Raw genomic sequence first — 15447 nt, 5'->3', positions numbered from 1 at the left:
CGATTGCCTGTCTGTTCGACTGTATATGTACCCAATTGTCTGGCTATTCGACTTAATATGAACCCGATTGTCTGTCTATTCGACTTAATATGTACCCGATTGTCTGTCTGTTTGACTGCTTATCCTCTCGACTGTCGAGAAATGTTCACCACTTTCAATATGCTCCGGCTGTTTTGATTTAATGTGACTTTACACGATTTTACGAGCTGCCATAGACTCTTCTTACGCCATAGTGAATGGCAGGGCTCATCCACCCGTTTAACAGTACATTTTGTATTTCATTTGCACAGCATGTCAGCTGAATGTTTGAGGTTTAACATTCTGGCCACACCCACAAGCATGAGTATGGCAAAGCCCAGAAACATTATCAGATGTCTTTATTATGATAACAGCTTGATCTGGTATAGTTTGTTTTTCTGTAACACGTGCTATGAACTCTACACCGAAACGTCGCATTAAGGAGTAAAGAAGGTGCAGTTAACACCCCCTCTCGTACCCCCTCTCGTACCCCCTCTTGTACCCCCACCCGTTCCCACACCCTCTTCCCCACTCGGGGTATCGCATTGACATTGTTAAAAGCTGTGAACAGAAAGAAACAAAGAAACAGATGTTGGGGTGGGTGGGGTGGGGGTAGTTGTAGGTAGCTTGGGTCAGCGCGCCCATATACACCAGTTGCTATGCGTATAATGCGCGTGGTTTAAAAAAATTGAAAAGCTGCCATTATTAAATGTATTATCGCAGAGAGATAAAGGCATCCCTAGAACTCCAACAACGAAATAATTTCCATTATCGGGAAGACATGTATATAGAAGCTTAGGGATCATTCACACTTTCGGTGGATGTGCAGTGTGGGGGATATTTCCTTGAGTTTATTGTTTCGTTTCGGTTTTGGCACATTAAATGTTCAGACATAATTCTTTTGACTTTTCGTTTATTTTATTTAATAGGGAATACGAACTGCCTCATATCCACGCGCGTAAACCCAATTCCAGTCTGTTATGTTACTTAAAACATTGGCTCTGGTATGTATACATTAAGTTAACCAGGTACGTGGTATTTTAACAAATTTGAGCTATTCCCAATCTGAAGTGCAACTTAATACAATGTCTATGTTATGCTTTACGTTTAGGAAGTACCAGGTGGTATGTTGACGAATTTGAGCCACTTCCACACTGTAAAGCCACTTCAAACTTTGTCTGTTATGCTTTAAGTTTAGGAAATATCAGGTGGTGTTTAAACGAATTTGAGCCATTTCCGCACTGAAGTGACACTTAAAACATTGTCTCAAGTATACGTTAAGTTTAGGAATTACCAGGAATTCGACCTTACAATGAGAGGACATTCAAGGCCAGATTGTCGATGCGCTGAATCGATTTAGGAGTTCTTTGACTCAGGGACCATTACAACGCCATTATATTGTGAGCCTTTAACCAACCATCCACTACTGAGGGTGAGAACCATTATAGTCAGTATAATAGCTTGAATAGATGTACCCGTAATATACGTTAGATCTACATCCGTACATACAGGGGTATTTGAAGACGTGTACACCTAGTTACATCTCGACCGCCGCAGATGTGTGTTATCAAAACTATATACATAAGTCGCCCACTTCAGGGAAATATGTCCCTAGTTTGATATAAAGTGCCTGAACTGAACACTGCACAAATAAAACCTTCATTGTCACTGTGAGCGTGGCGGCCTGACTATAGAAAGGACATATGCCTCGGCATTAACATCGAAGGGTGTGGTGTCTCGTTGACTGACAAGCGTTAGCGAAACTAGTCGCGCTTCACAAAGCAGGTTGGCAAGTCAGCTCCCGTGTCTGGTGGTAAGTTCTCATGTTTATATCTTGTACATTACTTGCCATTTATTACTCATTATACTACTATCAGATTATATGGGACTGCGGAGTTGATATTAGGTTAACTGTCCCTGGTATGGACGATTTGACCACAGCTGAACTGATTTATAGTAACGTAGGTAATATAGGGTGTTTCAGCTCTCTATGTTGGGTGGCGTCAGGGTTGACCGGCTATGATAAATATATGTTTACAATGATTTTTTTGTACTTTTATTACACTCATATATTTAGCTACTGGTTTTTACTATATTATGTCGACAGCGACGCGAAACATTACCTCAAGTGTAACGAACATAACCATTCAATCACAACACTTTCGACCCGTGAAGATCCAGGTTAGAATTGGTCTTCAGTAACCCATGCTTGTTGTAAGAGGCGACTAACGGGATCGGGTGGTCAGGCTTGCTGACTTGGTTGACACATGTCATCATATCCCATGCTGTTGATCGATGCTTAGGATCACTGGATTGTCTGGTCCTAACACGATTATTTACTGGCGGCCGTCATATAGCCTGAATATTGCTGAGTGCTGCGTTAATTTTACCCAGAACCCCTTGGGTTCATTCCATAACAAGACCAAAAGAACATTGTACATGGAAAAGCATTGCAGGACAACCTATACCTTTTGCAAAAGGGGAATGAAGAGATCAGGTGGTTGATGTTCACTGGACTGTCTGTCGAGACTCAATTATTTACAGACGGCCGTCATGTAACATTGCTGAAGGCAGTGTTAGACAAGAAGGAAACAATACCACCCACCTCCCAAATTACAAGAACGCATAAATATTTAACCCATTTCAATGCCTCTATGTATAGGAATGTTTTGTGTATACACGTGAGGTAACTAAATAATGCTTTAAGACTGTCTTGGAATGTATTACCGTGAAGATCCGGGTTAGGAATGGTCTTCAGTAACTCATGCTTGCCGTAAGAGGTGACTAACGGGATCGGGTGGTCAGGCTCGCTGACTGGGTTGACACATGTCATCGTATACCAATTGCGTAGATCGATGCTCATGCTGTTGATCAGTGGTTTGTCTGGTTCAGACTCGATTATTTACAGACCACCGCCATATAGATGGAATATTGCTGAGTGCGGCGTAAAACATCCAACTAAACCAAATCTTGTAATGTATACTTTTTCGTTTTCTTGATATGAATTCATGTATGTCAATACAATATACACTGTCAGTATTACCCGTTAGTACTGAAATTCCATGCATGTAATGGGTGAAAATAATGATTATTAAGAAGGTTATTTCCACATGTTATTTTAACCAGGACACACACTTGTGCCAACATGGCGGCCACAGTTTCCGTCTGTGGTCAACTCTGGGTGCTGACCGTCCTGACTCTTGTACATCATAGTCTTCCAGGTATGCATTGACCTCGTATCTGTAACCGTAAATTTAAACAAGACAAGTATTGTTGTATTTAAACATGGGGGCAGACTTCTAGAACGGAAAACAGGATCTACAAACTTGCTCAAATTAAAGCTTCATCATCATACAAATACCTTGGTATGCTATTTACTAGAAGTTTCACTTGGCAGGCATCTATAAACAATCTGATTCTTATAGCTAAGAAGGCTCTCATAACTGCTCAGCGTAGTTTGTTTAAGTTTGAAAATCTCTCCTATGAACTATATTTTAATATCTTTGACACTAAACTCCTACCAATTCTACTGTATGGTTTTGAGGTATGGGGTATTCAAAGATTTAAAACAATGAATAAATACATTTGCAAGCATGTAAACGTTTTCTGGGTATCCGCAGATCAACAGCTAGTGATATTGTATTGCGGAAGATACCCAATCTATATCTTGGCACTGAAACGTTCTATCTTATATTGGTTCAAAGTCATCTCAATGCGTTCTCACCGCTCTACCTTAAAAGCCTATAAGATGTTACTGTGTTTGGTTGAAAATGCAAGTGATGCTAGAAATAACAGAACTGGGCTATGTTAATTAATAATACATTGTTCCAACTTGGTCTTGAATATGCATGGTTTGGACAGGGAGTTGGAGATTAAGAGTATCGTTATCGCAGTTTCGATGTGGTTATTATGATTTAAATGTATTTTAAAAGAATATGTCATGCTACTGAGAACCAATCCTGCAAATTGTGTGACAGGGATATTACTGAAGATGAATACCATGTCCTTCTCATTTGTCCACAGTATGAAGATCTAAGGAGCTATTATATACCATCTAAGTATACGTCCTGTCTCAAATTTTACAAATTCCACATACTAATGTCAACCGAAAATGTATAGCTCCTTCAGAATATTGCAACGGTTATACACCATGCACAAGTACTACTCACCCATTATAACCGTTTTTACCGGGGGCCTCTGGCCTACAGTTCAGAAATAAAGAGGAATATATATAAGACTTTCATATTTAAATTTTATAGACTTTCAGGGCATTTAAATTTAAATTCTTATATGCAGTTCCCCAACAGGTTTTGCTTTTTATACCAGTGGCGAATATGATAATACGCACAACAAAACAACACATCTATTCAAAGAGCCATGATATATGGGTGCGAAATAACTGAAATACCAGTTAAGGTATTGTTCTAAATCATGTGCAGAAAGTGAGAATAGTAATGGTGACATGCTTTCGCCTTGTCGCACACCGATTGATCAACGCAAGAGTTCGGGGTAGTCATCTAATAAGGACACACGATTTAATGTCCGATACATATTGCAAATTACATCAAAACACTAATCAGAAAAAAATATCGAATAGAAGTTTGTGCCAATGCCCGACTCATTACACAGAGTGGACCGTTTTGCTAAATAAAAAGTTCATAAAACCACAACGTACTTATTCTTAAAGCGATGATTGAAGGATGATTAAGGTCACTAGAATAGTGGGTACTGGTTCTCTGTCTCTGGTTTCACTCCCTTAATGCCAGGTTTTCGAATCTCCCAATCGATTTTCAGTCACAAAACTTTAAGCACTCGTCCTTATCACGTACCAACTCGTATCAGCTATTTTCATCACAAATATGATTAATTGGAATACCAAGTGTCAACTTCATGCTCAGAAACAGTTCCAGATATCAATATTTGCTGTTAGTTATAACTACCGTTACATACATTTTACACACTGAATATTGACAAGGTCTCAGCTTGCAGCCAAGAAGTTTAAGAGCTTATGGTTTCTGCATAACATTGTATACTAATCTGAGGCAAAGATTCAGTTTTTTGCAAACACCTGATTTTGAGCTATCCATTATAATAATTTCTATAGCTTTTTTTTGCATTTTACGATTTTTTTTCGTGGAGAAATCGATATTGTTTTCTTTTGGCATTGATGATCATATTTTCTTTGCGACACGAGTGTTGGTCGATACAACCATCTGGTGATACACAAATATCCCACACACACACACACACACCCCCACACACACCACCACCACCACCATACCACACACACACACACACATATATAGATTAAAAAAAAATATAGATTAATAATTGAAATAAATAAATATTGAATGAACGAACGAACGTGTTTGACTGTGATATTTGATATTGAACGGTGTAGAGGGGCTCTTAAAATTGACTCTTGTATACGGTAGTAATCAACTTTTGTTTCTTAAAACTTGTAATTTGAAGCGATGTATAAATATTTTGTAGCACTACCCTTCGATGGGCGTCAACCATTGTACCAACGGGAACCGAACCCAGATTTCAGCGTAACGTACTGTATCGTCAATCACTGGGCTACCCACGAGACCTGCTCTGCACATGAAGCGATACTCTTCGCTCGAATAAAGTCCGAGTTTCTACTGAAATGGTTGATTACTGGAAATACGTATCTGTATTTTCAGCTCCCGTATTCTTAAACGCACCGTTCGTGGCCAACATCAGATACGACGAAGACGTGGGTCATATTGTGACCACAGTTACTGCAGTCGATCCAGGCCTCCAGGTAAACATGTCATCAACACCCTCGTCTTTTTTCATCGTCATTTACATCGTCGTCACTGAGGAATCATCATCGACGCCATCATCTGTATTATTGTTTACATATTATTTATGATTTATGATCGTGTGATCTTGGCTGAGTCAGGCTGGTTAGGCTCTGAGATCAGATAGAGTTTAGGACTTCCCCCCAGGAAGCGCTGCCTACTCGAACCCACCAAGAACCTTTCGACACAAACCGCAGACTCTCCGTTACCAGATTGTCAGACGGGGTATGAACCCGGGTACTCTCCAAATGTCAGTCAGGCGATTAGTAGGTACCAAGAACAATTTGGTACTTGGGATACAAGTGTGACATGTCATAAGCAAGGTCCACATATTTGGCATGTGTTTTCCTGTCAAAGGAGACAGCGCCCTTAAAATAGCTGTAGAATTCCTTGCTTTCATCATGAGTCTTCACATGCATCACCATCATCAGATAAATAAATGTGTGCAATAGTACATTATTATTTTTCTTATTATTAAAGGGTTCCTTGAAGTATGACATGAACGGCCTCATGCCCGCTCCTGGCTTCTTCGCTGTAAACAGAGACAGAGGTGTTATCAGGGTGGCTGCATCATTAAGAAGCGACACTCTCACGTCGTACATTGTGAGTATTTCTTTCAAACGCAAACTTTAAATAATAATTGTCATACAGACATTTCAACAAAATGTTCAAAATCTTTATTCACATTGGTATTTTTACACCATTAAATCACAGGTTCTATTTCCCGTTGAAATTTTTCGCAAATATGCCCAGACGCTTGATGCAGGACATTACTCTATAAGCACAACAGCAACATGACTGCACTCAGACATTAAATAGACACTGCACTTTCCCAACATTGTCTTTTTGTTAAAACGGAAACATCGATGATGTAATTGGTTTCTTGATGCATTGTCACAGGTTACTGTCGTGTTGACGCTGTCAGCATATATGACATATTCACATTCTCCTTGATGCAGCTGAACGTAGAGGTCTACGACTCGGCTCAGCCTGGGACAAAGACGTCGACTAACGTTACTGTCAAGGTCAACAGAAACCCTGAGCCGCCTACCCCCACCACCCAGACGTTGGAAGCAAGCATCCTGGAGACGAAAAGGACGGGATCCAGCGTGCTGATGGTGTCGGCAGTTGATCCTGACAAGGTGAACAGAGAGGCTGAAACATAACCTATATTTCCCGCAAAACCCGTAATACTTATGTACATCCGTGTTCCATTTCATCTTCAGATACGTTTTCTCAATATCTGTCTCCTTCTTTCTCCATATGAATGTATGGTGTCATTCCTTCTCCATATGAATGTACGGTGTCATTCCTTCTCCATATGAATGTATGGTGTCATTCCTTCTCCATATGAATGTATGGTGTCATTCCTTCTCCATATGAATGTATGGTGTCATTCCTTCTCCATATGAATGTATGGTGTCATTCCTTCTCCATATGAATGTATGGTGTCATTCCTTCTCCATATGAATGTACGGTGTCATTCCTTCTCCATATCCTTGTCATTCCATCCATATGAATGTATGGTGTCATTCCTTCTCCATATGAATGTATGGTGTCATTCCTTCTCCATATGAATGTATGGTGTCATTCCTTCTCCATATGAATGTATGGTGTCATTCCTTCTCCATATGAATGTATGGTGTCATTCCTTCTCCATATGAATGTACGGTGTCATTCCTTCTCTCCATTCCTTCTCCATATGAATGTATGGTGTCATTCCTTCTCCATATGAATGTATGGTGTCATTCCTTCTCCATATGAATGTATGGTGTCATTCCTTCTCCATAATGTATGGTGTCAATGTAATGGTGTCATTCCTTCTCCATATGAATGTATGGTGTCATTCCTTCTCCATATGAATGTATGGTGTCATTCCTTCTCCATATGAATGTATGGTGTCATTCCTTCTCCATATGAATGTATGGTGTCATTCCTTCTCCATATGTATGGTGTAATGTATGGTGTCATTCCTTCTCCATATGAATGTACGGTGTCATTCCTTCTCCATATGAATGTATGGTGTCATTCCTTCTCCATATGAATGTACGGTGTCATTCCTTCTCCATATGAATGTATGGTGTCATTCCTTCTCCATATGAATGTATGGTGTCATTCCTTCCATCCATCCATTCCTTCTCCATGAATGTATGGTGTCATTCCTTCTCCATATGAATGTATGTATGGTGTCATTCCTTCTCCATTCCTTCTCCATATGAATGTATGGTGTCATTCCTTCTCCATATGAATGTACGGTGTCATTCCTTCTCCATATGAATGTATGGTGTCATTCCTTCTCCATATGAATGTACGGTGTCATTCCTTCTCCATATGAATGTACGGTGTCATTCCTTCTCCATATGAATGTATGGTGTCATTCCTTCTCCATATGAATGTACGTGTGTCATTCTTTCTCCATATGAATGTATGGTGTCATATTCCTCCATATGAATGTATGGTGTCATTCTTCTCCATATGAATGTACGGTGTCATTCCTTCTCCATATGAATGTACGGTGTCATTCCTTCTCCATATGAATGTATGGTGTCATTCCTTCTCCACATATGGAATGTATGGTGTCATTCTCCTCCATATGAATGTACTGTGTCATTCCTTTTTCTCCATATGAATGTACTGTGTTCCTCTTCCATTCTTTCTCCATATGAATGTACTGTGTCATTCTTTCTCCATATGAATGTATGGTGTCATTCCTTCTCCATATGAATGTATTCTCCATATGAATGTCATCATTCCTTCTCCATATGAATGTATGGTGTCATTCCTTCTCCATATGAATGTACTGTGTCATTCCTTCTCCATATGAATGTACTGGTGTCATTCCTTCTTTCTCCATATGAATGTACTGTGTGTCATTCCTTCTCTTCTTTCTCCATATGAATGTACGGTGTCATTCCTTCTCCATATGAATGTACCGTGTCATTCCTTCTCCATATGAATGTACGGTGTCATTCCTTCTCCATATGAATGTACTGTGCCCTTCTTTCTCCATATGAATGTACTGTGTCATTCTTTCTCCATATGAATGTACTGTGTCCTTCTTTCTCCATATGAATGTACTGTGTCCTTCTTTCTCCATATGAATGTACTGTGTCCTTCTTTCTCCATATGAATGTACCGTGTCCTTCTTTCTCCATATGTATGTACTGTGTCCTTTTTTCTCCATATGAATGTACTGTGTCCTTCTTTCTCCATATGAATGTACTGTGTCCTTCTTTCTCCATATAAATGTACTGTGACCTTCTTTCTCCATATGAATGTACTGTGTCCTTCTTTCTCCATATGAATGTATGGTGTCATTCCTTCTCCATATGAATGCACCGTACTCTTCTTTCTCCATATGTGTGTACGGTGTACTTATTTCTCCATATGAATGTACTGTGCCCTTGTATCTCCGTATGTAGTGCATGTACTCCATCGTTCTTTGCCCATGTGTGCGTACCCTTTCTAATCATGCTTGGTCTATCTCATTCTTAGCCCATATGGACCCGAAGATCCGTGTTAGAACTAGTATTCAGCAACCCATGCTTGTCGTAAGAGGCGACTAACGGGATCGGGTGGTCCGGCTTTCTGACCTTGTCATCGTATCCCAGTTGCGTAGTTCGATGCTGATGCTGTTCATCACTGGATTAACTGGTCCAGACGCGATTATTTACAGACCGCCGTCATATAGCTGGAATATTGCTGAGTGCGGCGTTAAACAACAAACAATTATTAACCCATGTGCAAATATTGTGTCACCTGTTCTCCATTCTGGTTGACTTTGTCGTACTTTCTCCATTCAATTCTTTCTCTTATGTGTATGTACTGTCTATTTGTATTCTTTCTTTTCTTATGTATTATGCAGAGTAATGCAATATTCTCATGTGCATGGGTATGATGCCTTAAAACCATGGGTACTCACGACCATTTTAGTTCTCAAATGTATGCATGTTATATCAAATCTGCCCAAAGCGGCTGTTGTCCTCGATCAACCACGAGACCAATCAATTAAGGGGGGTAACTCGTGGTGGTCTATCGAGGCAAGCAACGTTGTATGAAAAACGACGAAATGGTCACTTCGATAATGCATTCCGACATCTTAGACAGCAGAGTTTTGACTTAAACATGTACATATTGTTGGGTGAGGTGTTGTTACAGAAGAAGAAAAACATTTTCTTACTTTTCGTTTAATAACAACGTGTTAATTAATTGAGAAGACAGTGTGTGTTTTCAGATTACTGTGAATAAACAATGCCATTTAGAAAGTGGGCAAGTGGAAGCTGCGGTGGCTGAACGGGTTAGCTGGCTGACTTTGTATGCTGGTGATTAGGTGTGGGTTCGAATCCCGGATGAAACTCAACCCAACATAAGTACTAGAATCTGTACTTTACTGAGAAGTGTAATCACAAATATAACTTATGTTTCATTTACCAGTTATTAATGCTTAATAAAACCGCTGCTCCACAGACGGCCGTGCATTACGACTTGGTTGACACTCGAGCTGACCAGCAGAGTAGCCAGTACTTCATGGTGGACGACAATACCGGCAGCGTTATGATCAGGAGGTCACTCACCCTTGACCCGGCCAGAAACACAACCTACAATGTAAGTACTGGCGTATAGATGTCAGCAGCTACCAGTCACTAGCGTGTATGCTCTCTGTCACTCTCTTTCTCTCTCTCTCTCTCTCTCTCTCTCTCTCTCTCTCTCTCTCATCTCTCTCATTCCTCTCTCTCACTCTGTCCCATACACACATCCCTTTCTATAACTCTCTCATTTCTGTCTCACTCCTTCTCCCTTATCTGTCTCATTCTCACTATACCTATCTGTCTCTCCCTCCATCCTCTCTCACTCTCACACTTCATCCACTTCTTTCTCTCTGTCTCACTCCTGTCTCTTGTCTCTCTCCTCTCTTTGTCATTCACTCCTTCCACTCTCACTCTTTCCCCGTCACTCAACTCCTTCACTCTCCTTCCACTCACTCTTCTTTCCCCGCTCTCACACTATCTTTCATTCACTTCTCCCCTCTCACTCCTTCCACTCTCTCTCACTCTCACCCTGTCACTCACTCCTCCCTCTCCTACTCTAACTCGTTTCTCTCTCTCACTTTCATACTATCTGTCACTCCGCCCTTCCCGTCTCTCCGCCACGTCTCCAGTTCATCCGTCGTTATGGTGTTGTAGTTCGGAGTGAGGGTGACGGATTCTGGCGTGCCCCCAAGGACGAGCGAGTCCCTTGTCAGTGTGACGGTCAACGTCGTGCGGAACACGTTTACTCCCGCCTTCATCGGCCTGCCTTACACCGCCAACATCAACAGAACAGCACAACCTGGCGACAACATCCTCTTTCTCCTTGCTGTTGATGCCGACAGTGTAAGTAGAGTCAGTCAGTGAAAGATTACCACTTCATATTAGATACTGATAATCTGTTAAATGTCATTTTTGTGTTAAAAAAAAACCCAGAAAAAGACACTGTGTCGATAACTCCACATTGAAATGTTATCCACTGCTTTCAATTTGTTAGCAGTACTAATTTAATTTAATGTCCATCAAAGGCGGAGGGGTGGGGGTTAGCAGGGTGTACAGACACCCTTTGTGTGTGTGAAAGTTTATTAAATGACCATTGAAAACGGATGAAAAAGGTGAGCACCCCACCCTTGAAGAGTGTGCCCCTACCCCCTTTTTCTCAAAGAGTCGTATCCGTCCCTATCCATGTAGAAATAACCTGTTTAGTCCATTGTTGTGAATATATTACTGTTGTGCTTAAAAGAAGTCAACCTGGTTCTCATGATAGTGTATCCGCACTTAATCATCTTTTGACAAAACAGAAATTGTTTTACATGATAAAGACATAAATAATGAATTTATTGCACTCAGACTCTTTAGTTATCTTATTAATTGCAATACAGGCAATCGGTGAAGATCAGGATCAGAATTTGTCTTCATCAACCCATGCTTGTCGTGACGGATCGGGTAGTCAAGCTTGCTGCTCTGTTGGTGCATGTCATGATATCATATCTCATAGGTGCTCATGACGTCAATCATTGGATTATCTGGTCCAAACGCCATTATTTGCAGACCGCTGTGATATAGGTGGACTATGGCTGAGTGTTGCATTAAACATCAAACACACATACAAAATAGCCAGGGCAGGTTAATCCAGCATGCATTTCTGGACACTGGCGGTTTATGTGTATTGCAATGATACTCCCAAAGATATCTAAATTATGTTGTCAGTCGTTAAAATATCCCCCCCAAAAGTCTTTGATCTTTCAACTTCAGGCGTCATCGTTTTCTACGCTGCGGTATTCCACTTGCGGGAGTATCCATTCCGACATGTTTGCAGTCAACCCCGACACTGGGGAAGTCTCGTTGATTGGGAATCTGAACGAGACTAAGCAGTATCGTTATAGGGTAGGCTTATTTCACCAGAAATGAACAGCAATCCTTAAGTATCATCAGCATTTGAATTATTAATTTAATTTGTATTCAATATTAAACTGATCCGTGAAGATCCGGGTTAGAATTGATCTTCATCAACCCATCTTTGTCGTAACAGACGAATAACGGGATCGGCTGGTCGAACTCGATGACTTGGTTGACACATGTCATCGTATCCCAGTTGTGCAGTTCGCTGCTCTTGGTGTCAATCACTGCATTGTCTGGTCCAGGCTTCAGTTATTACAGACCGATGTCAGATGGCTCATTTTGATTTCATCTTTTATGCCGAATTTATAAACAGAGTACATTGAAACATGGTTAACACGAACGGAAATTTGGATTTCAATACAGCTCGTTTACAGATAAATAAAGTGTTAATAGCATCGTAGGGAAGCTGGTCTTTTACTGCCTCTTTCACCCATTAAACAATAACAGTTTATGTAGCAAGTTCAAACCTGACAAGGGTAAAAATTAAAAAAAAATAATATTTCGCTGCATGTGTGGTAATATTCAAACCAATATTTCAAAGTTTTATATTTTAAAATTGTACATATCCAATGCCCTACCCTCCCTCCATCGTTGACATACGCATAAGCGTAATATTATAATTATGATGTTGATCCTTCATGATGACGTGATATGATGCAGTTCGAGGTCAGGGTGGAAGACGGCGGCAGCCCGCCCCTTTCAGCCACCACCATCGTAGAGGTGAGAGTCGACTACAACTTGTACGACCCAACGTTCCAGGCCGTATTCTACACTACACGCATTACAGAGACCCTTCCCGTACAGTCCAGCGTGTTGAACTTCACAGTCGCCGATGAAGATGGAGAGGTTTGTACTCTATCGTAATATGTTCTGGGTATTTGGAGTTATTATTTAAAGTTCATTTACAGCGATACTGTCAAATTCCAGGTACAGTAAACCACGTTTATAACGAACCTGCTTATAGCGAACTGATGTATATAACGAACTAGGTTTGTTTTGTTTTTGGTCGCGTCTTCCATTTTTGTCGAAATGTTTATAAAGCTGTATGTCGAATTTTCCTCCTTGAAGGTATATCAATTCCTTTCCCTTTGATTGGAAGCCATTGGTTTAATTAAATATTGTCCATGTAGAAATATCTTGTCGAGGTCTCTTCCACTTAGGTTCCAGGGGCGTTGGGGTAGCCTAGTGGTTAAAGCGTTCGCTCGTCACGCCGAAGACCCGGGTTTGATTCCCAACATGGGTACAATGTGTGAAGCCCATTCTGGTATCCCCTGCCGTGATATTGCTGGAATGTTGCTAAAAAGCGGCGTAAAACTAAACTCACTCACTCCCCTTAGGTTCCAAGAATCCTCTAATCACAGTTTCGAAATTAGCTAGATTGACTTTGATTATAATCCTTGGTTTGAACTTTACCCGAGGGTTTGAGACCTAATCACTTCGAGCTTTACTACCATATGTAGTTACTTAACATGACTGAAATAATGCTCAAAGCGGCATTAAAGAGCATTCCATTCCCTTTCATGGTCGGTATGGTAGCCTGATGGTTAAAGCGTTCGCTCGTCACGTCGCAGACCCGGGTTCAATTCGCCTCATGGGTACAATATGTGAAGCCCAATTCTGGTGTCCTCCGATGTTGCTGGGAATATTGCTAAAGACGACTCATTTCCTGTCATGTTCCCAGGGACCAGAGGGAGAAATAGAGCTGACTATCGACGACCCAGTTGCTTCTAACTTCTTCAGGGTTGAAACACTATCACGTTCTCAAGGCTTGATAACGCTCCGACAGTCACTGATTCAAGACGAAACCAGGCGTTACCAGGTAAGTCCACCTGTATTACCTGGCATTGGATTTAGGCCCGCTTGACAACAAAGAGACCTGTTTGGAGACCCAATGTTTATGTATTCCAGCAGGAGTTGTGTCCCTTAGCTACAACTGGCTTTTTGCTCGCTCCTCTGTAAGAGCGTCAGAAAGAAATTAGTTGACAAAATGATTGAAATTCTGGTCAAGCCGGGGTTATGCCCACCCCATGAGTGTACTTGTATTGTTTTAGTGATGATCATATCGCTTCTGTTCCGCATGTTAGAGACTTACCATCCTGGGTTTGAATCCCGCTAAGTATGTTTCTTTTGTTTTAAAACACCATACACCCGTGAAGATCTGGGTTAGAACTGGTCTTCAGTAAATTATGCTTGTCGTAAGAGGCGACTAACGGGATCGGGTGGTCAGGCTCGCTGACTTGGTTGACACATGTCATCGGTTCCCAATTGCGCAGATCGATGTTCATGTTGTTGATCATTGGATTGTCTGGTCCAGACTCGATTATTTACAGACCGCCGCCATATAGCTGGAATATTGCTGAATGCGGCGTAAAACTAAACGCGCCTATGGGTTTCAGCGCCAAAGGGTTTCATTAAAGTGATGAACCTTCATCTCTTAACGCTTGACTTCTTCAACTATACTGATGTACAAAAGAAAGTACACACCTGGTGTTGGGATGCTATTAAAACAACGTAAATATTTTGCTAGCAATGTTCCAATTAGATACGATATCTATGGTGTTATTGCAACACGTATACAATGTTAGTGACTTGTGGGTCGCAATCAAAACACTATTCTAAATATTACGCTGTTTTCAGGAAAACATTTTACCAAAGCATCAGGTGTGTACTTTCTATAGTACGTCAGTTTATATAGGCAGTGATTCAACTGAGATATTGTTGAAAACTGTGTTAACCAAACATCCTTTTATTGAAGACTACTGATTACTCGCTCTTATCATGTCGCTCTTACATGCTCATGTATCAGCGGTTCTTGAATCCTAGAAATAACAATAAAAGCAAAAGAAATTGCATGAATACCCGTCGGGGTTCGAAATGATCGAGCCAATCGGGTGGTCAGGCTCGCAGACTTGTCATAGTATCCCAGTTGCGCACATCTATACTCATGATTTCAATCATTGGATTATCTGGTCCAGCATCGCTCCTTACAGAACGGACCGCCTCCGTGGTGTAGTGGTTAGAGCGTCCGCCCGGAGAGCGGAAGGTCGCGGGTTCGATCCCCGACCGCGTCATACCAAAAGACGTTAAAATATGGTACTTGTTGGTCCCTGCCTGGCGCTCGGCATTAATGGGTACAACAAGGACTGGTTGGACTCTGCTCGGAGTCAAAATAA

The 15447-nt window shown here is 41.0% G+C and overlaps 1 protein-coding gene across 1 annotated transcript in view; it reads left to right on the top strand.

Annotated features, from left to right (window-relative positions):
• Positions 1-1799: 1799 nt before the first annotated feature.
• Positions 1800-15447, top strand: part of LOC124270629 (protocadherin Fat 4-like) — an 84850-nt gene continuing 71202 nt past the window's right edge. Inside the window, exons 1-10 of the mRNA XM_046705665.1 lie at positions 1800-1831; positions 3145-3239; positions 5706-5806; positions 6327-6449; positions 6806-6988; positions 10314-10451; positions 11030-11218; positions 12128-12259; positions 12935-13120; positions 13956-14093. Of these exons, the coding sequence (XP_046561621.1) occupies positions 3164-3239; positions 5706-5806; positions 6327-6449; positions 6806-6988; positions 10314-10451; positions 11030-11218; positions 12128-12259; positions 12935-13120; positions 13956-14093 (1266 nt within the window). The 5' untranslated portion in view covers positions 1800-1831; positions 3145-3163. The remainder of the gene's footprint in view (positions 1832-3144; positions 3240-5705; positions 5807-6326; positions 6450-6805; positions 6989-10313; positions 10452-11029; positions 11219-12127; positions 12260-12934; positions 13121-13955; positions 14094-15447) is intronic.

This window comes from Haliotis rubra, unplaced genomic scaffold (genome assembly GCF_003918875.1).
Source record: "Haliotis rubra isolate DU_JTF1 unplaced genomic scaffold, ASM391887v1 Scf153, whole genome shotgun sequence".
Taxonomy (NCBI): domain Eukaryota; kingdom Metazoa; phylum Mollusca; class Gastropoda; order Lepetellida; family Haliotidae; genus Haliotis; species Haliotis rubra.
Note: the sequence above shows the minus strand (reverse complement) of the source record. Positions and strands in the feature narration are given on the sequence as shown.